A 23,358-nucleotide genomic window follows, 5' to 3' on the forward strand; every position below is an offset into this window, starting at 1 on the left:
AAAAGGGGAAGGGTTTTGGGGATTTATTGTCCATGACGCCACCCACGGTGGTGGTGATTTTTTTTGGTAACACCACCGCTGCTCTGTATGGGGATCCCGGGAGCGGTGACAGGGAGCAGCAGAGTTGTTAGTTCTCCCCTCCGTGGGTAGGGGTTGGTTGTCCCGGGGCCCAGTGATGGGGTGGAGGATGAGGGATGGCAGGCCAGGTGCGGGGCCTGGTGAGGTGCAGGGTCGCGGGGGCGGCAGCGCTGTGCCTCACGGCACGGTGGTACTCACTCAGCCTGAGACGGTGACACAGTTCTCGGTAAAACACTCGGCTGGAAAGACAGTTCCCACGGACGGCTGCTGTTGCTTTTCCCCGGTAGTTAACGGTGACTGTCTCTTTCCCTGCACCTTGTGTAATGTTGGTAGCGATGGGTTCCCACCGGTAACCCGCTCCCCGACTTGGATATGGGCCGGAGGAGCCCCTCTTTTGCCCGCAGGCGCTGGCCCTGAGAAACTGGTGCCATGGCGGTGTCTCTCTCATACGGTTGGATTGTTGCCTTCAATCGGGACTTAGTTGTTTGGAAACCCGGAGGTCCCCTTCACTGACGGATTTGGCAAATTCACGGCGACTCCTAGCCTTGCCGGGATCCGAAAGGCCCCTGCCAATGGTGCTGGCTTCTCCTTGTGTACCGGTCCGGTACCGCCGGGTCACCACCCATCCACTGTCTTCACGGCACCTCCGATAGGCCACTCCTGCAGACGGTCACCGCCGTCTGCTAACCTTGCTGTCTCTGTCCGGGGCACACACCCGGACCAACTTCAGGCTCTTAAGCTGTCACTCTAACTCTTCTGCACTCAAGCTCTGCCTGAGCTAAACTCTCCCTCTGACTGCCTGTGTTTTTCCTCCTCCAGCACTGTGAACTCCTTGGTGGGTGGAGACCAACCGCCTGGCTCCACCCCCTGGTGTGGACATCAGCCCCTGGGGAAGGCAACAAGGATTTCTGGTCTAGCTTTGATGTGCCTAACCAGGGTGTAGGGTGTGGTGATGTCATTACCTGTGACCCCTGGCTTGTCCAGGGCGTCACAGACCCTCAGTGGAACTGTGAGTATGTGGATATTAAACAGACTATTCTAGAACATTATGCTGTAACGCCAGACACTTACAGGACTCGGTTCCGTACTTTAGCATGTGATGAGGAAGTGTCTTTCAAGATGTATGCCCATAAACTCAAACATCTGTGGCATCGTTGGCTGGAGGCAGAGGAGGCCTTAACCTAGGAAACCGTCCTCCAGGTCCTCCTAAAAGAGCAGTTTTACTTCAAGTGCCCCGCTGAGATCCGGGAATGGTTGCGTGAAAGGGAGACCAGCCACTGTGGAGGAAGCTGCAGCTCTAGAGGATGAGGCTCTCACCATCAAGCCTAAGTGGAAAAAACTACTACTCAGTGAGGGGAAAAAAAACACCAGCCCCCAACGCTGGCGGCCCCTGGTCCTTCTGGCCCCAATGTTCACAATCACCCTAGACTGTCAACTCATGGGGACCTTTCGTGTGACTGTGCCTCGCATTACTCCTGCTCCACCTTTGGGAATACAACGTGGAGGAAGAATCCCAGAGTGCAGATGTTATGGATGTGGGCAGCCTGGGCACATGCAATTCCAATGTCCAGGTGTTCGAAGGCAGAACAGCTACAGACCGCCTTTGCCCGTTCATTATCTGCAGACACCTTCACCAGGAGAAGAGCTGGATTCTGTGCCTGATGACTTGCCAAGTGACTCTGATATCCTGGCTCCCCTACCTGGAGTCTATGGGGTGCGAGATCCAGCCACCTGTTCTTCTGATCTTCAGCACAAACATCTAAAGGAGGTCGTGCTGGATGGCCAAAAAGTTGTTGGCTTCCGTGACACTGGGGCTTTCCTCACCATAGCCGATCCCCCGAGTAATTCAACCAGAAGCAATTCAAAAGGGACCAGGAATTGCCATTGAACTGGCAGGAGGTACCCAGAGATATATTCCAAGAGCGAGTGTGACCCTGGATTATGGCTTTGGGGCCAAACAATGTGTGGTCGGTGTGATGAGCGGCCTCCCTGCAGACGTTCTTCTAGGAAATTATGTGGGGAATCTTCATTGCCACTTTGTCGGTGCGGTAACCAGAAGTCAAGCCAAGAGAGCAGCCCATGTGGACGTGTACAACCCATCCATGGAAATGAGGCCACCAGAACTGCCATTACAGCCGGTGAGTGATTCTTCTTGTGGGGATAAAGTTCAGTTTAGACAAGAAGTAGAGACTGACCCCCACCCTTGCTAGTTTTAGAGCTCGAGCTGACATAGGGCAGCTAGGGGAGAACGGAGAAAGAATTATCAGAGAAAATGGACTTCTGTACCGGGTTGCCAATGCCGACTCCCTAGATAAGCCCTGGACGTATAGCAAACAGCTGATTGTTCCTCAGAAGTACAGAATTCCCCTATTACACCTGGCTCATGACATTCCTACTGCTGGCCATCAAGGCAAAACCCGCACCGAGAGACGATTTGACTCAAACTTTTTATTGGCCGGGGATTTCGCAAGCAGTGGCGCATTTCTGCCGAACTTGTGACATATGTCAGCGTAGAGGGCGACCCGGAGATCACCCAAAGGCACCCCTGCAACCGCTCCCTATAATAGAAGAACCCTTTCAAAGAGTAGCTGTTGTTATCATTGGACCTCTGGCTAAACCAAGTAAATCTGGAAAGCAGTACATTCTCACTGTTGTGGACTATGCCACCCGATATCCAGAAGCCGTGGCCTTGTCAAGTATTTCTGCAGCCAAGGTGGCCGAGGCCTTGGTTATTATTTTTACCAGAGTAGGATTCCCCAGTGAGATCTTGTCGGACCAAGGCTCCCAGTTCATGTCAGAGTTGGTCCAGTGTCTGTGGCGCACCTGTGGAGTACGAGCGATCCGAACGACCCCGTATCATCCCCAAACAAATGCACTTTGTGAACAATTCAATGGCACTCTGAAGAATATGCTGAGGGCCTTCACTGACCGAGATTCAGACTGGGAGAAGTACCTACCCCATCTCTTGTTTGCCTATCGGGAAGTTCCCCAGGAGTCCACTGGGTTCTCCCCCTTTGAACTACTCTATGGAAGAATGGTCCGAGGACCCTTAACCCTGCTCAAGGAATACTGGGAGGGGCAAGTTGAAGATACAGGAGCCCCTGTTGTCCCTTATGTCCTAAAGCTGCGAGAAACCCTGGCCCAACATGCTAGTTTTGCCCAGAGTCATTTGAGTATGGCTCAAACCAGACAGAAGACATGGTATGACCGTAAAGCACGCTATCAGGAGTCTGTAGAAGGACAACAAGTCTTAAGGATTGTTCCCCATTGGCAGAATAAACTGCAGACCACATGAGAGGGTCCCTTCCAGGTTCTCAGAAAACTGAATGATACCAATTACCTTCTTTCTTTAGATGATCAGGGGCTAAGGCAAAAGACTGTCCATGTGAATATGATTAAGGAGTACCATGATCGGAACATTCCAATGATAGCAAGCTGTCGGTTGGCTTCAGAAGATGGTCAAGATGATGAGAACTCGCTACCTGATCTCGTGGAAGCAGCGAAGGCCCCATCCACTGTGGAACAGGTTCCCCTGGGAGATCACCTGGATTCCTTACAGAAAATCCAGATGCTGGAAGTGCTTCAACAGAGACGGGCTGCTTTCTCATCCCAACCAGGTCGAACCACCGTCACCCAACATCCTGTGGACACTCAGGGCATCCGTCCCATACAACAGGATCCTTACCGGGTACCTGAATCAGTTTGAAACACCATGCAGCACGAACTGGAGATGTTACAGCTTAGGGTAATCCAGGCCTCCCATAGCCCTTGGGCCTCACCTGTGGTGTTAGTACCCAAGAAGGATGGGAGTACTCTATTTTGTGTGGACTGTCGGCGACTAAACGACCATACCGTCAGCGATCCTTACCCAATGCCTCGAATTGACGAACTTCTAGACCGACTGGCTGGGTCCTGATATGTCACTACCTTGGATCTCAGTAAGGGATACTGGCAGATCCCTCTAACTGAGGAAGGGAGAGAACGGTCCGCTTTAATAACTCCCTTTTGGTCTGTATGAATTTCTAAGCATGCCTTTTGGAATGAAAAATGCCCCGGCCACCTTCCAGAGAATGGTGGACCAGATCCTCCGGGGATGTGGTGACTTTGCTTGTGCCTACTTGGATGATATCGCCGTCTTCAGCCACACATGGGAGGAGCATCTGCATCAAGTAGCCGTTATTCTGGACCTGATTCTTGCAGCCGGCCTAACCATTCGACCTGATAAATGCCAATTGAGGATGGGTGAAGTCCAGTACATGGGGCATAGAGTGGGAGGAGGGAAGCTCCGTCCTGAGCCTGCCAAAATCCAGGCTATTAGAGACTGGCCTGTACCCCAAACTAAGAAACAAGTTATGGCTTTTATGGGCACTGCCAGTTATTACCGAAAATTTGTTTCTCATTTCAGCACTGTGGCCAAGCCTCTTACCGACCTGACCAAGAAAACAATGCCCCGGCTGGTGATCTGGACTCCAGCCTGTGATGAGGCTTTTAACCGGCTGAAGGGCGCTCTGGTCTGCGATCCTGTCCTGGCTACTCCAGACTACAAGAGGAGATTCATTGTGCAAACGGACGCCTCTGCTTATGGACTGGGAGCTGTCCTCAGGCAGGTGAATGCAGCTGGGGACGAACACCCCATCGCCTATCTCAGCCGGAAACTGCCGGACCGAGAAGTGGCCTATGCAACTGTTGAAAAAGAATGTCTGGCTGTAGTGTGGGCCCTTAGGAAACTAAGGCCGTATCTGTATGGGCGAGAATTCACTGTGGTTACTGATCACAATCCCCTCACCTGGCTGAACAGAGTCTCTGGGGACAATGGACGCTTATTACGATGGAGCCTGGCTCTGCAGCCTTATAACTTTACCATACAGTATAGAAGAGACAGCCAACACCAAAATGCAGATGGACTGTCTAGGCAAGAGGAGCCTTGAGTCCTGTCAGCCATGCCTGCGTGTACTTAACCAGCGACCTGTAGAGGTCCCTAGTACGTACACAAGTTGGGAGGGAAAGGGATTGTCATGATGTATGTGCTTTTCTCCATATTTTTTTGTATACGATGCCATGTGATGTATTTTACCTTCTCACTGTATTTGCTGTAATACTATGTCAGGATGTGATGTAACTTTCCTTTGGTTGTACTTACTGAACACTTTGAAATGTCTTGGGATGTAAGTAACCATACCTTCCCCCACATCTCCTGTGTCTCTGGGCCCATAATGCAATTATCTCTTGTCCGCACAGCCACGGGAACTTCCCATTGTTTCGTAAGCAGTGGATAACGCCAACTACACAAACCTGTAGACATCTCGGAGCCAACCTTCTAGAATCTTCTAGTGAGCCCAACCATTGCATAGACCCCTACCCTTGAGGGGCGGGCCCACGAGTTCAGACAATACACTCCTGTTTCTAAGTGCAGTTGGGAGCTGAGTTTTGAAGAGGAAGGGAGCGAGATCTGATTCTGTGGACAGATCTCGCCGTCCAGTGGATTGTGTGGGATTTCTGGGACTCTGAAAAGGACTATTACGTCGTGATCTGGCACTTTGGATTATCGGGAGGTGCCCCCGAATCTGGTTTATTTGGACTTGTCGTGTGCTGTTCCTGTATTCCTGTTAGTAAACCTGTTGGATCATCCTCGGCCTGTTGTCTCTCCTTGCTCTGCTGTACACCCCGTCACAGCCTGGAACACAAGAAATGTCACACCTTTCCAGTCCATAAGGTTAAGAGGTTGATTAAGGATCAGTGGGACAACCCAGAAAAACGAGCTTACCCGCTGTCCTTTTTCAAACAAAAGTATCCCTTCCAGGAGGAGGATGCCTCTGTGGGATCAGTGTCCAAAAATTGATGTGGCCATAGCCAAGACGTTGAAGCAGTCTGCCTTACCATTGGAAGATCTCGTATCCTTGAACGATCCTTTGGACCGCAAGGCGGACTCCTACCTGCATTCTGCCTGGAAGACAACAGCAGGAGCGCTCCGGCCTGCAGTCGCAGGTACTTGTGTGTTACGATCCCTAATGGTCTGGCTCCAACATCTAGAGGATCAGTTTACCCAAGACATTCCCTGTGAGAAGCTGCTGGCAGATATCTCTAAGGCTAAAGGGGTGGCTCCCTTCCTATCAGACTCGTCAGGAGTTACTCTGCAGTTGTCAGCAATATCAGCGGCACTCGCTACCTCTGCAAGACGTTCTTTGGCTGAAAGGCTGGGCTGGAGATTCACAATCCAAATCTAAGCTGTGTGCCCTACCGTGTGAGGGAGAATACCTGTTTGGAAAGACCCTTGATGACCTCCTTGAAAAAGCAGGGGACAAGGGGGTTTCCAACAGTTTCCTTTGTCCCCTTTAGGCAACGCAGCTTCAGGAGGAAGAGTGTCCAGGAGGAGGCAGCCCTCATCCCAGGAAGGGTGGAAGGACCCCAAGAAAAAGCGGTTTGGATTCTCTTTCGGCACCTTTTACCTCTGGTAAGATGCCGGCCAGATGATGCTTCTATCCCAGTTGGCGGTCGTCTCTCCTATATTTATTTATTTATTTATTTTTTTTATTTTTTTTTTTTGTGCCTGGCAGAATATCTCGTCCAGTGTGTTTGATTCAAGGCATCATTAGAGATAGATTGAGATTGCAGTTTAGTTCAAGCCCTGTGGGGTCATTAATGATTACATCGCTTGGCAGGTCGAGGGAACGACAGCTCGCATTGCAGCAAGAAGTCGAAGGTTTTCTCCACAAGTCTGTCATCATGGAGGTACTCAAAGGAGAAGGCAACACTATCATTTAGACTTGTCAGCCACGGTGGATATGACCTTTTGGTAGACTGGTACTAGAGGCTGTGGTCCCTCCCTAATATAGTGGTCTTCGGAATCTCTCTGGTGGTGCTGTCGTGGTGAAGGGAAAAATCTTAAATTACTTACCGGTAATGATTTTCTTTTCCAGAAGCCACGACAGCACCACTGCTTCCCCCTTTTTTTTTTTTTTTTTTTTTTTATTCTACCGCTGTTCTGTTTTCACTTTTGGTTCTTGGGATCCACGTTCTAACTATTGTTTGTTGTACTGGTTATTGCGATGGTTCATATTTATGCCATTTTCGTTATTATTGTTCATCCTCTGTGCTTTGTAAACTGAGGCAGGGGAGAGAGGCCGCCCCTTTTTAATTCTGTAGGTCCGCCCACCCTAGGACAGGAAACCCTATCTCTCTGGTGACGCTGTCGTGGCTTCTGGAAAAAATTAATTACCGGTAAGTAATTTACGATTTTTATACATACTTTAAAAAAAAAAAAAAAAATCCCCTTTACAAGAGAAGGCCCAGGGCACGGGATCGGGCAACTGCCACCAGAGCGACATTCCCATTTGCAACCGCCTGGGACAGAGTACCCCCTTCCCTGGGCGCCACATTTCTACATCAGACAGCAGATATTTCATGTTGGCCTGCTCCTCTGTTGTGCCTCTTGGAAATTTATAAGTCGATAACTGGGTTACCAGAAGGCTTGGGCTACATGGTGACTGTCCATGACACCTGTCACGCAGTCAGAGTTTGCGACATAATGGTGCAAGTTAACAGGGTCTCGTTCTGGCCTCCCACCCACCAGATGGCACCACAACAAGTGAGTTAAACTCCATCTTGGCCAGATTGTTTTACTGGTATTGTACTGCTTTTTAGCAGCAATTGTTGTCCACGTTACAGGTGTCATGGCCAAAGTCACCATATAGGCAACACCTAAACCTTTCCAAGGGGTTGTTGGATATCGATCTCGGTGCCCACTTCTAGTTACACCCTTTGGCAGCTAAAGCCACCTTCTCTCCTCAGAGGGATACTGGTAAATGCCATGTGGCTCTTGCATTTGTCAGTTGAGGAAGCTCACTGTCATAATTGTGTACTGACATGCACCCCCCCCCCCCCCCCTCCCCGAAAAAAAACCCCTCAAGTGTTCTGCAGGAGGGGAGCTATACTGATAACACATGGCGAGTGTGACTATTAAAGGGAATCTTAGCAGGCTTTTGCTATGTAATCTGATGCCAGCCTGCTCCAAGGGTTAAAACAGATTTCAGTGATGCCTGTGTTATCAAGGTCCGATCTGTTTGTTTATTTTCTAAGTTTAAACAGCAGGACTTATCATTACCAGGACTACAATGTTAAGCATGGCAGTCCAGCACAGCCCCTCCTCTGACACCTTACTGTCAATGTACAAACTGTATAGAGTCTGATGTGGGTGGGGGCAGCTCTCTAAACGTTGCTACATGGCTAAATCTAAACATTGATTGGGTCAGAACGGCTGCACCCAGTAATCTAAGTGATACATTTTTGGATTCAGGATTGTGGTTTGTTATGCTGCTCTCAGATAAAGTAGCAAAAACCTGCTGACAGATCCCCTTTTTAACTATATAGATATTGTAAAATGCATTGACCCTCCCCCAAAAAAGTTATCCTTTAAACTCCTAAACACCAATAATCTGATAGATTTTTAGTGTTATCTAATGCTCAAAATTCTGACTTTCCCCTTTTCCTTTACAGCTACGAACCGGAATTATTTCCAGGGCTTATTTACAGGATGGTGAAACCAAGGATTGTGCTCCTGATCTTTGTTTCTGGAAAGGTGGTGTTAACTGGTAAGGCTATGGAGTGTAACTTGTAATGACCTTGTTCTACAGAGTGAAACCATCATCTCCTTTTTGTTACTATTTTTCAAGTTCAGTTTGCCCCTGTTCACATTAGAAAGATAGGATGTGTCATCAGTCTTTTTCTTAATTACACCGGGTCATACCTTCTGATTGACCACTCCTGCTCTTTAGTCTCAGGCGGATTTAAATTCTCAATCTGAAGGTTCCTGTCTGCCCATAAATTGTGGTGTTTTTTTTATTTAGTTTTTTTTTTTCTCCTCCACTTCCACCCCCCCCCACCTCCCAAAGAGGCATTAGTTTGATAAGGACCCCACAAATGAGGTCACCTTGCCGCTGGCTGTTGGGCTCACAAAATCTGGCCAATTTTGGAACTATTTCAATTTTTCCATGATTCTTTCATGACAGTAATGCATGTCTATATTCCCATATTCATTGTTCCACATAGCGCTACAGAGTGCGACTGTCTCCTTTTTGCTACTATGTGTTGTCACAGATCTATGGCACAAGGTGGTCAAAAGATTAGGAAGCTTACACCGAAGAACCTTGGTGAACTGTTACAGTTGCCCCAGAACATGAAGTTTATGCCAGCAATAGACTTGTGTAGACTTCACCTACAATGTTCAGCTGTCTTTAATACATTTGTTGTCCAGTGAAAGATCAGGCCCCTTTAAGATAAGATCTGTTGCAAAAATTACTTGCGACTTTGACACCAAGAGTCTGGCGTAGATGGAAGGATCTATCCCCCTTAGCCTTACTGCTTCTCCAGCAATACTATGTTCACACACCAGTGTTTTTGTTTGTTTGTTTGTTTTTTCCCAACAGGCACAATCCAGAAAAAAACGGATAAAATGGATCCGGCGCCGGATCAGTTTTATCCCCATTGATTTGTATTAGCGCCGGATTGTGCCTGATGGCCTTGCGTTGCATCCGGCTTTTGACAGATGCGGCGTATTTACTCATTGTGGCAGCCAGATGGAACGTCTCATTGAACGTTTTTTGTCTCTGAAAAAAAAAGTATCACGTCAGATCCGGCGGGATTTACAATGGAAGCCTATGGACGCCGATGCTCCGGCGCGATAATCCAGCGCGATGCGGCAAACGGATGCGGCCGCCAGATCCGTTTTTTTTTTAAACTGAGCAAGCTCCAATTTATTGTAAAAACTGATCCAGCAAAAAAAACCAAACAGATGAAATTGATGCAAAAACAGAGGCGCCGGATCTGGTTTTTTTGACGGATCTGGTATACCGGATCCGTAAAACAAAAAAAAGTATCCGGTGCATCCGTTTTTGCATATTCTGCGCCGGATACGTTGCATCAAGCACACGCTGGATTGTGCCTGATGCCAAAAAACTGATGTGTGAACGTAGCCTTAGGCTATGTGCGCACTTTCAGTTTTCACCTGTGTTTCAGGTGCGTTTAGGATCAGTTTTGAACTGCAGCGTTTTTGTGCCCAAATGCATGCGTTTTGGTTTTCCATTAAAGACAATGAGAATTCATGATTTCTTGTCCGCACTTTGCGTTTCCAAACGCATCTCATAATTTGCATAAGTTTGGTCAAAAACCATGCGTTCAGAAAAGGACCCTGTCAATTTTTTTTGCCATTTGTGGTGCGTTTTGTTAACATTGAAGTCCAATGAGAAGTAGCAAAAAGCAAGAAATATCAAAATTCCTGCGTTTTACCTGCTTTTTCATTGCAGAAAACATGCGTTTTGGACTACCACAACGCATGCTTTTTGAACATCAAAATAATGATTTGATATGTCCCTTTACACACACACATAATCCGACAATTAAATCTAAGAATAATATGCATTTATTGCTATTTTACCGATAAAATGTATATTAACGCTATAATTTTATTAAATATATCTTTTTCCATTATTTTTCCCATTAATATAGATTTGTCCCTTTTTTTTCTCTTTTTTTCATTGTTTGATTATTTAATCTTTATTTAGCAGTGTTTTGATGTTGAAAACGCATCTGTGAAAACGCATGTGGAAACGCATGGAAAAAGTGCTAAAAACGCATCTAAAACGCGGTAAATACGCATGCGTTTTCTGCGCTAAATTTCTGAAAAAGGCAACTTTGGCTAAATCAATAAAGGCTAAAACGTGCGTTTACAACTGCATGTAGGACGACGGAAAGTGCGCACATAGCCTTAGGCTGCTTTCACACATCCAGTTTTGGCTGTGCGGCACAATCCAGCTCTTTGCAGAAAAAACACAATTTTTTTTTTTTTTTTTGCCGCTGGTTGTGTTTTTTCCGCATAGACTTTCATTAGTGCCGGATTGTGCCGCATGGCCTTGCGTTCGGTCCGTTTTTTTTTGCCGGATGCAGCATATTTAGCTTGTGCGGCGGCCGGATGGAACGTTGCCTGGCACGTGTGTTTTTTTTTTTTTTTTTTTTTTTTTTTTTTTTTGTCCGGCAAAAAAAACCGCATCGCGCCACATCCGGCCGATGCGGTGTTTTTTCCAATGCATGCCTATGGACGCCAGATGCAGCAAAAAACGCATCCAGCCACCGCATGCGGTTTTTTTTGCACTGCGCATGCTCGGTAGCATGCCGCAACCAGCAAAAAACGGACGGGCCGCATGTAAAAACTTATGCAAAGGATGCGTTTTTTTCGCCGCATCCGTTGCATAGGTTTTAGAGCCGGATTTAGCTGCACTGCAAAAAAACGGATGTGTGAAAGCAGCCTAAGGCTATGTGCGCACGTTGTGTACTGTCCCTGCAGAAATTTCTGCAGCGATTTGAACAGCACATGTGCGCTTCAAATCGCTGCAGAAAGAGTCCGTAATGAAGAGAAAAAAAGCTGATTTCATGCGCTCTGACTGCAGCCCCTCCCATAGACAGAGCAGGCGCTGCATGCAGAGCGCACGGAATGAGTGACATGTCACTTCTTAGAACGCGCGCTTCGGGCAGCAGCCGAAGCGCTGCGCTCTAATACGCCACGTGCGCACGTCTCCTGCATAATCTTCATAGATTATGCTGGGGACGCAGGACGCATGCAGTTACGCTGCGGTGCAGATCGCAGCATAACTGCATGCAAATACGCAACGTGCGCACATAGCCTAAGCCTGGCATGGCCTCCTTCAGTGTAATGATACAAGAGGCAACTTATGATTTTGGTTTTTTTTTCCCTCTGCCAAGACACTTGTGGGCACTTGTTACAATTCTATTATGCAATGACTGGAGCAGAGGTCCAGAATGTGCACATTCTCTCCATGCAGGACCCGGTACTGGAGCACTATGGGGATCAATGGAAGCCCTTGAGGTTGGACCCCCGCACCCAGTGATCACATAGAAGGGGGTTTCCCCACCTCCTAATGCAAGGTAAAGTGCTGACTAGGTAGAGTTGGGAATAATGTTTCTTTGCTCTCTTGTAGGTGCAAAAGAACGTTCAGAAATTTATGACGCTTTTGAAAACATCTATCCTATTTTGAAAGGCTTCAAGAAAACAACGTAGTGTTTTTTTTGTTTGTTTGTTTTTTTTTCTCTTGTTTTGGTTTTTCTCCTCCACTTCCACCTCCCAAAGAGGCATTAGTTTGATAAGGACCCCACAAAAATGAAGTTACCTTGCCGCTGGCTGTTGGGCTCACAAAATCTGGCGAATTTTTGTAAGTATCTCAATTTTTACATGTTTCTTTCATGACAGTAATGAATGTCTATATTCCCATAGTCATTGTTCCACACAGCGCTACAGAGTGCGACTGTCTCCTCTTGCTACTATGTGTTGTCACAGATCTGTGGCACACTGGTGAAAATATTAGGAAGCTTACACAGAAGAACCTTGGTGCAACTGTAACAGTTCTCCAGAACATGAAGGTTATGCCAGCAATAGACTTGTGTAAGGCCGGTTTCACACATCCGGCTTTTTGCCGTTTTGCCGGATCCGGCGCTCTCCCGTACAGATAATACAGTACAATGACAGCGCTGTAACTTCCGGGTCACATGCGCCGGTCACATGACAGCATGTGACCGGCGCTTGTTGTGCTGTCATTGTACTGTATTATCTGTACGGGAGAGCGCCGGATCCGGCAAAACGGCAAAAAGCCGGATGTGTGAAACCGGCCTAAACTTCACCTGCAATGTCCAGCTGTCTTTAATACATTTGTTGTCCACTGAAAGATCAATGTTTCTTTGCTCTCTTGTAGGTGCAAAAGAACGTTCAGAAATTTATGACGCTTTTGAAAGGTTTAAAGAAAACAACGTAGTTTTTTTTTTTTTGTTTTTTTTTTTTTTTGGGGAGGGAGAAGCATTGGTGTTGTGGGGAGAAACTTTATTTATGAAAATTGTGCTAAAATAAAAATGTTATGTTCTTCTGCTCTCCTAATGTGTGTTCCTGTGGGCAGAGTGAGCTGAGGTCTTCAACACATACGGTGTCTTGCGAAAGTATTTGGCCCCCTTAAATTTTTCAACCTTTTCCCACATTTCAGGCTTCAAACAAAGATAAAAAATTAAAATTTTATGGTGAAGAATCAACAAGTGGGACACAATTGTGAAGATTAACAATATTTATTCCTTATTTTAAACTTTAAAAAATAACTGAAAATTGGGGAGTGCAATATTTGTCCCCTTTACTTTCAGTGAAGCAAACTCACACCAAAAGTTCATTGAGGATCTCTGAATGATCCAATGTTGTCCTAAATGACTGATGATAAATATAAGCCACCTGTGTGTAATCAAGTCTCCGTATAAATGCACTTGATATGTGATAGTCTCAGTGTTCTGAGCATCATGAAGACCAAGGAACACAACAGGCAGGTCCATGATATTGTTGTGGAGAAGTTTAAAACCGGATTTGGATACATAAAGATTTCCAACACTAAACATCCCAAGAAGCACTGTGCAAGCGATCATATTGAAATGGAAGGAGTATCATAACACTGCAAATCTACCAAGACCCGGCCGTCCATCCAAACTTTCATCTCCAACAAGGAGAAGACTGATCAGAGATGCAGCCAAGAGGCCCTTGATCACTCTGGATGAACTGCAGAGATCTACAGCTGAGGTGGGAGAGTCTGTCCATAGGACAACAATCAGTCGTACACTGCACAAATCTGTTCTTTATGGAAGAGTGGCAAGGAGAAAACCATTTCTCAAAGATATCCAAAATCTATAATACAATGGTTCACAAATAAACGTATCCAGGAGTTAGAATGGCCAAGTCACAGTCCAGATCTGAACCCAATCGAGAATCTGTGGAAAGAGCTAAAAACTGCTGTTCACAAATGCCTCCATCCAACCTCACTCAGCTCCAGCTGTTTGCAAAGAAAGAATGGGCAAAAATTTCAGTCTCTCGATGTGCAAAACTGATAGACACATACCCCAACAACTTACAGCTGTAATCGCAGCAAAAGGGGGCGCTACAAAGTATTAACTTAACCCCTTAGTGACGGAGCTAATTTTCACCTTTAATGACCAGACCAAATTTTGCAATTCTGACCAGTGTCACTTCATGAGTTTATAACTCTGGAACGCTTCAACCGATCCCATCGATTCTGAGATTGTTTTTTCGTCACATATTGGACTTCATGTTAGTACCAAATTGAGGACAATATTTTTTGTTTTATTTATGAAAATTTTTTTAAATTTTTGCAAAAATTTAGAAACTTTTGCAATTTTCAACTTTTGAATTTTTATACCGTTAAACCAGAGAGTTATGTCACACAAAATAGTTAATAAATAACATTTCCCACTTGTCCACGTTACATCAGCGCGATTTTGGAACCAAAATTATTTTTTTTTGTTAGGAAGTTAGAGGGGTTCAAAGTTTATCAGCGATTTCTCATTTTTACATCAAAATTTGCAAAACCATTTTTTTAGGGACCACATCACATTTGAAGTGACTTCGATAGGCCTAGATGACAGAAAATACCCAAAAGTGACACCATTCTAAAAACTGCACCCCCCCAAAGTACTCAAAACCACATTCAAGAAGTTTATTAACCCTTCAGGTGCTTCACATGAACAAAAGCAATGTGGAATGAAAAAAAGCAAAAATTAAATTTTACCTAAAAATGCTGCTCTAACCCAAATTTATTCACTTTTAGAAGAAACAACAAAATGGACCCCAAAACTTGTTACCCACTTTCTTATGAACGCGCCGATACCCCACATGTGGTCAAAAACCTCTTTGGATAAATGGGAGGGCTCGGAACAGGAGGAGCAATATTTTAATTTTGGAAAGCAAATTTGGCTGAAATAGATTGCGGGCACCATGTTGCATTTACAGGTCCGCTAAGGTACCTAAACAGAAGAATCCCCTCACAAGTGATGCCATTTTGGAAACTAGACCCCTCAAGGCCTCTATCTAGGGGTATAGTGAGCATTTTGGACCCACAAGTATTTCACAGATTTTGTTAACGTTACGTTGTCATATTGAAAATGTTAACAATTTTCTCAAAAATGTTCTTTAGCATCAATTTTCTCACTTTTTCAAGAGGTAATTCCAAAAATTTGACCTCAACGTTTTTTATCCACTTTCTTATGAGCGCGGTGATACCTCACATGTGGTCTGAAATCTTTGTTTGGACAAATGGGAGGGCTTGGAACGGAAGGAGCAGTATTTGAGTTTTGGAAAGGAAATTTGTCTGAAAAAGATTGCGGGCACCATGTCGCATTTGGAGGTCCCCCTAAGGTACCTAAACAGCAGAAACCCCACACAAGTAACCCCATTTTGGAAACTAGGCCCCTCAAGGAATTTATGTAGATGTTTGGTGACTACCCTGAACTCCCAGGTGCTTCACAGAATTTTGTAACGTTGAGCCATGAAAATAAAAAAAAAAAAGCTACCTGGTTGTGGTAAAATTTTAATTTTTTTATTTTTTATTTTTTTTTTATACAAGAGTAAAAGGAAAAAATTCAGCATAAAATTTATTGTGCAATTTCTCCTGAGTTTGGCGATACCTTTTTATATGTGGTGGAAATCAACTGTTTGGGCGCATGGCAGGGCTCGGAAGGGAAGGAGTGCCATTTGACTGCAAAATTGGCTGGAATCAATAGCGGATGCCATGTTGCATTTAGAGAGCCCTTGAGGTGCCTATACAGTGAAGCTCCCCAACATGTGGCCCCATTTTGGAAAATAGACCCCTCAAGGAATTTATCTAGCTGTTTGGTGAGTACCCTGAACCCCCAGGTGCTTCACAGAATTTTATAATGTTAAGCCGTGAAAATAAAAAAAAATTTTTTTTTTACCACAAAGCTGTTATTTTAACCAGGTAGCTTTTTTTTTACAAAAGTAACAGGAAAAAAATGCACCATAAAATGTATTGTGCAATTTCTCCTGAGTTCGCTGATACATCATATGTGGTGGAAATCAACTGTTTGGGTGCACGGCAAGGCTCGGAAGGAAAGGAGCACCATTTGACTGCAAAATTGGCAGGAATTATTAGCGAACGCCATGTTGCGTTTGACCCCCTGAGGTGCCTAAACAGTGGAGCTCCCCCCACAAGTGACCCCATTCTGGAAATTAGACCCCTCAAGGATATAAATCTAGGGGTATAGTGTGCATTTGAACCCACAGGTACTTCATAGAATTTCATAACCTTAGGTAATGCTATAAAGGTTCAGGGTGGAAAAACGGGTTTAATGCCGCGCTATAAACCACGAACTGGTGTTATTAAAATAGATATTCTTTTATTGAAACATTCCTACGCGTTTCAGAGGCATGCACGCCTCCTTCAGGGAAAAAATATATATCATGATAATGATATTTTTTCCCTGAAGGAGGCATGCATGCCTCTGAAACGCGTAAGTACAAAAAAGAAACAAAACCGCTCACCACTGCAGAGACAAGCCTGAATATATCCTCCTGTTAGTCCCCTTTGGTCCGGCACGGATTACGGCAGCAAGCCGAGAAGATAATGGAAGAAAGCAGTGGAAAAATCCAGCTGGACTCCAAAGGGATAAATAAAAATGCTTCTTTATTTATATCAACTCGATTAAAAATATATATCCATTTCTCAAGTAAAGACACCGGCTTGTTCACACTGATGCATGGCAGATGTATACTACTACGCGTTTCGGCGGAACGCCTTCCTCAGGTCATAGTCAGTACAAGATTAAGAGGATATTTATAAATGTTTTTCCTGAGCAGCGAAGTAACTCACATGTTCTCAATAAATTAATTATATAGGGGAGTATACGCTGCTCAGGTAAAATCACAAATTCACAAAAGAAAAGTACAAAAAGACCATGAAGTATTTATCTAACCTTAAATTACATAGGTATCCATCCAGATAAAATACAGAAAAAAAAATATATCAATTAACATTCAGGTATGAAAATCTTATATATATATATAAATATACATATCCTTTTTTCTCTCTTTTTTTTTCCCATAAATGGACATGAAAATCAATAGACACAATAAAACCCCACTTTATAGATATAAGTAATCACATTCGTTTGTCAAAACACATTATAGGAAGCAAGAAATATAAAAAGGACATTGCCCACAGGTATAAGAAGAGAGAGAGAGAGAGAGAAAAAAAAAAAAAAAAAAAAAAATTATAATGTCTCGCAGTTGTCAGCCGATGCCTACCCGTATGTGTAAGGCTCAAACAGAACACATGTCAATATCATTTGCCGGTTCCAGCTTTCTTTCAGAGCACACAGTTTCCAATGCTTCAGATGATTTCTCTGATACATCCAATGCCTCTACCTCCACTTCTATGGGAAATAACCAGTGGTTTCCCAACCACAGCAATAAAAACCGCAAGCGTGCAAAAAACGACGAAGGGGAGGCAAGAAACACAGGAAGAAAATACCATACTCGGAGTCTGAAGAATTGGTGAGTGTTCCAATCTGGAATATATCCAGTTATATATTGTCACAAACACAAATTAATGTTTTATCGAAGGGATTGGGGTTTTCCCCATCCAGAGACTTTGATATATTTAATACTCTATGTGACATTAATAAATTTGTGAGGAACCTTACAGTCAAATGTCACTTTGACAAAAGCAATGAGATATGTGCCCCTACAGTCTCAACTTCCCAAGTGATCTCACAAGATTTTTTGACTTTGCAAGAACAAACTGTGTTATGGGATTTGAGACATTTAGAGAAAAATGCCAATGAGGATGTTATATGTCTTAATAATTCATTTGCAACACCTAACCCTGCCTTTTACCCATTGCAATCAAGACCGCATATTCTGGATTCGTTCCAGGAATTGATTGAATCTGAACTTTTGGAGCTGGAGAGACATACTACAAATATTACAAATGTGTCTCATAATTTGTCTAGTAGTGAGCGGAAAGCACTAAAAGATTTACGGAACAACAAAGATCTAATGATAAGACAATCAGATAAAGGAGGGGCTTTGGTTATTATGAACTCTGGACTTTATAAGAAATTGAATTTCATAGATCTTTCTAACGATCACATGTATTTGGAACTTCTGTCTGATCCTACAGAAAAATATAAGTCTGAGTTATTGTCTATTCTGAATGAGGGTTTAACTATTAATGCAATTGATGGTAAACTTAAAGACTATTTATTGGTGAATCATCCTGTGGTCCCGGTGTATCATTCCTTACCTAAAACACATAAGGGGTTATTTCCACCTCCCCTTAGACCCATAATAGCGGGTATTGGGGGTCTCAATGAAAAGCTGGGTGAGTGGGTCGACCATTATTTGCAGCCGCTGGTCAGACTCATCCCTAGCTACATTAGAGATTCCAAATCGATTATTTCCCTTTTTGACAATATGGAATGGAAAAAAGAATACACCTGGATCACAGTAGATGTTATTGGTTTGTACCCGGCAATACCTCATGATGTAGCTATTAATTGTTTGGAATATTTTTTGAACAGTTTCAGCAATTATAACCCTTCTATTGTCGAATTTTTGCTAATTGCGGTCAAGTATCTCCTCAGTCACAATTATTTTTCATTTGATAAACGGTTTTTTTTTGCAGCGGAGTGGTGTTAGCATGGGAGCGGTTTTCTCACCCTCCCTTGCTAACATTGTTATGGCGGTTTGGGAAGAGAGGTTTTTATACAGTACTAATTCACCTTTTTTTAGTGATATTTTGTGGCTGGGGAGATACATAGATGACATGTTACTTATATGGAGGAGCACAGAATCCAGAGCTGAGGAATTGTTTTCATATTTGGATAATAATGAGTTCAATCTGAAATTCACACACAATCTACATAAAACAAAAATTAATTTTTGGACATTGAATTCTCCATCAAAGATAATAGAGTCTGTATTTCTCCATTTAGGAAACCTCTGGCCTCTAATAACACACTGAATGCATCTTCCTGCCATCCTAAACATGTTCTGAGAAATATTCCAGTGGGAGAATTGATCCGTACTAAGAGAAATAGTTCCAGCCCAAACACATACAAAAAAGAGGCACAAAGGGTTAAAGACAGACTCAGAGCACGAGATTATCCTGGGTGGGTATTAGACAGAGCAGAGCATATAGTTGATAGAGTAAATAGAGTAGACCTCCTTACCGACAAATCTAAACAGAGGGACAACGATAATTGTTTTATTACCTTCTCCACGCAATTCAGTGATCAATTTGACAGTATAAAAAATATCATAAAAAAAATACTTACCTCTGTTGAACCAAGATCAGAGACTGAAGGAAATTATGAGCAAGAATGCAGTTAGATTTGTTGCCAGAAAGGCTCCCACTTTGCAGAATATTTTGTCCCCTAGCACATTTGTCTCCGCACGGCCGGTCAGATCTACCACGTGGTTAGAAGTCAAAGGTTTTTTTAAGTGCGGTGCCGCTAAATGTAAATGCTGCAGTTTTGTTAGCAAGAGTGATACCTTTGTATCTTTCCACAATGGTAATAGCTTTAACATTAATACTTTCATTAACTGTAATAGTGATCATGTGGTATATCTGATAGAGTGTGAACAATGCCAGATTCAGTACGTAGGCTGTACAGTGGGGCCACTTAAAAAACGTATACGCAAGCACATGTCCGATTCAGTGAACGCTAATACCATTGGTATCTCTGCGGTATCTAGACATTTTGCCACAGTCCACAAGGGCAATTTGACAGCTTTTAAATTCAAGGGTATAGAGAAGGTTTTTAAACCATTGAGAGGAGGCGACCATAGGAGAAAGCTACTTAATCATGAAAGTCGGTGGATTTTTATGTTGGATACCCGCCTCCCAAAGGGATTAAATAGCAGACATGATTTGATCTTATGCTATTGAGGTTTTTTGAAAAAAAGAGAGAAATTTAACTTTTTTTTTTTTTTTGGCTGACAACTGCGAGACTAATACAATAGCACTTTACACTTCCATTGTATGAGCGTGGTTGATTTGTTGCTGTAGATCTCAACACTGATATTTCTGTCGCTCATTAATATTGACATGTGTTCTGTTTGAGCCTTACACATACGGGTAGGCATCGGCTGACAACTGCGAGACATTATAATTTTTTTTTTTTTTTTTTTTCTCTCTCTCTCTCTCTCTCTCTTCTTATACCTGTGGGCAATGTCCTTTTTATATTTCTTGCTTCCTATAATGTGTTTTGACAAACGAATGTGATTACTTATATCTATAAAGTGGGGTTTTATTGTGTCTATTGATTTTCATGTCCATTTATGGGAAAAAAAAGAGAGAAAAAAGGATATGTATATTTATATATATATATATAAGATTTTCATACCTGAATGTTAATTGATATATTTTTTTTCTGTATTTTATCTGGATGGATACCTATGTAATTTAAGGTTAGATAAATACTTCATGGTCTTTTTGTACTTTTCTTTTGTGAATTTGTGATTTTACCTGAGCAGCGTATACTCCCCTATATAATTAATTTATTGAGAACATGTGAGTTACTTCACTGCTCAGGAAAAACATTTATAAATATCCTCTTAATCTTGTACTGACTATGACCTGAGGAAGGCGTTCCGCCGAAACGCGTAGTAGTATACATCTGCCATGCATCAGTGTGAACAAGCCGGTGTCTTTACTTGAGAAATGGATATATATTTTTAATCGAGTTGATATAAATAAAGAAGCATTTTTATTTATCCCTTTGGAGTCCAGCTGGATTTTTCCACTGCTTTCTGAAACGCGTAGGAATGTTTCAATAAAAGAATATCTATTTTAATAACACCAGTTCGTGGTTCATAGCGCGGCATTAAACCCGTTTTTCCACCCTGAACCTTTATAGCATTTTCTCTCCAACGGGGCCGCTGCTTAAACCACTCCAGCACTCACATATGTCTGCACAGGGGTTGTGACTGGCACAACCTGATCAGGTGAGTGTATTCATTCCTTTCATTTCCCTAAACCCATATACCGGGTAAGACCCTATTTTGCGCCTTTTTTTCCCTACTCAGAATAACCTTAGGTAGTCATATTGAAAATTTTTGATTTTTCTGAAAAAAAAAAAAAGTTGCTTTAGCACAAAATTCCTCACTTTTTCAAGAGGAAATACCAACAAATGGAGCACACAGTTTGTTATCCAATTTCTTATGAGCGCAGTGATACCCCATATGTGGTGAAAAAAGCTCTGTTTGGACAAACAGTAGGGTTCGGAACGGAAGGAGCATGATTTGAATTTTGTAAAAGTTGAAACAAATTGTGGGCACCATGTCGCATTTGCAGGGCCCCTATGTCACCTATACAGCAGACACCCCCCACAAGTGACCCCATTTTGGAAACTAGACCCTTCAAGCACTTTGAGGGGTATAGTGAGAATTTTGAATCTACAGGTACATCACAAAAATGTTTCTGTTGCGCCAAATTTCTCACTTTTAGGCTATGTGCCCACAATCTGGCGACACTGTCTAGGATGCAGTGCCAGCCCTCCTGCAGAGATGTGAGTGTTGTCCACGGGAGAACGCAGCTACCTGTGTATACACTCTGGATTCAAACTGCTGCAGACTTTATTGTTCCTCCGAACAACACTTTATTCTCTGCAGCATAAATTGACATCCTGCTGCTCAGGAAGCCGCACCGCAGGTCAGTTTTATGCTGCAGAGAAAAGAAGTGATGTGGGCAGGAGATTTCTAAAAATCCATCCACTGTGCTTTTACTGCACAATGCAACGTTATGGACGCAGTGAAAACACTCTGCATTCAAAATGCTGCAAATCCTGATTGTGGGCACATAGCCTAAAGAGCTAGGATCGATGGATAGATGTCTAACACATATATAATGTCCTACCCCCCCTGCATATTCTAAGCTGGTGCCCGTTAGTGACTTTTTCATTGTGTTGTGCCTTGTATTTAGCCCAAATATAAATAAATAATTTAAAAAAAAAACGACGTGGGGTCCCCCCTATTTTTGATAGCCAGCTGGGGTAAAGCAGACGGTTGCAGCCTATAGACCACAGCTGGCAGCTTCACCTTGGCTGGGGATCCAATTTGGAGGACACCCCAAGCTGTTTTTTTGTTTGTTTGTTTTTTTTTGTTTTTTTTTTTAGAATTATTTATAAATTATTAAAAAAAAAAAGTGGGATCCCCCTCAAATTGGATTACCAGCCAAGGTAAAGCAGACAGCTGTGGTCTGGTATTATCAGGGTGGGAAGGGCCATAGTTATTTGGCCTTTCCCAACCTAATAATAGCAGGCCGCAGCCGCCCCAGAAGTGGCGCATCTATTAGATGCGCCAATTCTGGCGCTTCACCCCAGCTCATCCCGTTGCCCTGGAGCGGTGGCAAACGGGATAATAAATGGGGTTGATGCCAGATGTGTAATGTCACCTGGCAGCAAGCCCAGAGGTTAGAGATGTCACAGCATCTAAAAAGATACCTGACATCACTAACCCAGTCAGTAATAGAAAAAAAATAAAGACGACAAAAAAAATTTATTTGAAAAAACACGCCCCAAATATTCCCTTGTTCACCAATTTATTGAAAATAAAAAAAAATTCCGGTCCGCTGTAATCCATTTTGGAGGTTCTGGACCTTCTAGAATATGGGGGGCACGCTCAGGGAACATATCCCCCATTTTCCCATTTTCTGGAAGAGCAAGCTCTTCCTGTGAGCAGTGTGGGTGCAGTAATCTGAGAATACTGCACTCACACTGCCCCGGGCCAACCTAGGGCAGAGTGACCTGCAGTAACCTCATTCCAGAATATGAGGTGCACGCTGAGAGAACGTACCTCCCCCATTTTCTGGAACAGCAGGCCCTCTATGTGAGGAGTGTGGCTGCAGATTACTGCACTCATACTCCCCCGGTCCACAGTACAGCAGTCGTGGTAGTGAGCTCAGCGTCCCGGCTTGCAGGGAGCCAGCTGACAGCCGCTGTCTGCGCATGCGCCTCCAGCTTTTCAGAGGGAGGCGGAGTGATCGCGGGGACGGAGCGGCAGCCAGGTAACGGGGAAGACCGGGGGCTGACGGCGGGAGACCTGGCAGGACCTAGGGACAACTTTTCTGTCGCATGTGACATGTCACATGCGACAGAAATGAGGATGAATGCGGCCGCATGCTACTGTGCGCGTCGCCATCTTGCATGCTCCAGAGGGGAGGGGGAATTGCTCTGGCGAACCGGAGGGGGCTCCGGGGGACCAGAGAGCTCCGGTGTCCCGGAGGAGGGGTCAGGGGGGAGGACATTTCCCTGCGATCTGAAATGTTTCATCATTTCAGATCAGAGGGAAATGAATGCAGAGCCGGCGGCAGCTGCAGTTTCGGAGTCATCCTGAATGCTCTGGAGGGGGGGTTTCTGGAGAACCGGAGGGGGCTC

At 44.0% G+C, this 23,358-nt stretch overlaps 2 protein-coding genes across 2 annotated transcripts in view; both read left to right on the top strand.

Annotated features, from left to right (window-relative positions):
• The window catches only part of TBPL2 (TATA-box binding protein like 2), a 57,247-nt gene extending 44,259 nt beyond the window's left edge, over nt 1–12,988 (top strand). Inside the window, exons 6-8 of the mRNA XM_075329891.1 lie at nt 8,572–8,666; nt 12,066–12,296; nt 12,834–12,988. Of these exons, the coding sequence (XP_075186006.1) occupies nt 8,572–8,666; nt 12,066–12,145 (175 nt within the window). The 3' untranslated portion in view covers nt 12,146–12,296; nt 12,834–12,988. The remainder of the gene's footprint in view (nt 1–8,571; nt 8,667–12,065; nt 12,297–12,833) is intronic.
• A 4,264-nt stretch (nt 12,989–17,252) lies between these two features.
• ATG14 (autophagy related 14) overlaps nt 17,253–23,358 on the top strand; it is a 62,262-nt gene continuing 56,156 nt past the window's right edge. The window contains exons 1-2 of the mRNA XM_075329698.1: nt 17,253–17,473; nt 17,614–18,210. Coding sequence (XP_075185813.1) covers nt 17,253–17,473; nt 17,614–18,210 — 818 coding nt within the window. The remainder of the gene's footprint in view (nt 17,474–17,613; nt 18,211–23,358) is intronic.

Source organism: Anomaloglossus baeobatrachus, chromosome 12, assembly GCF_048569485.1.
Source record: "Anomaloglossus baeobatrachus isolate aAnoBae1 chromosome 12, aAnoBae1.hap1, whole genome shotgun sequence".
In the NCBI taxonomy this organism is placed as follows: domain Eukaryota; kingdom Metazoa; phylum Chordata; class Amphibia; order Anura; family Aromobatidae; genus Anomaloglossus; species Anomaloglossus baeobatrachus.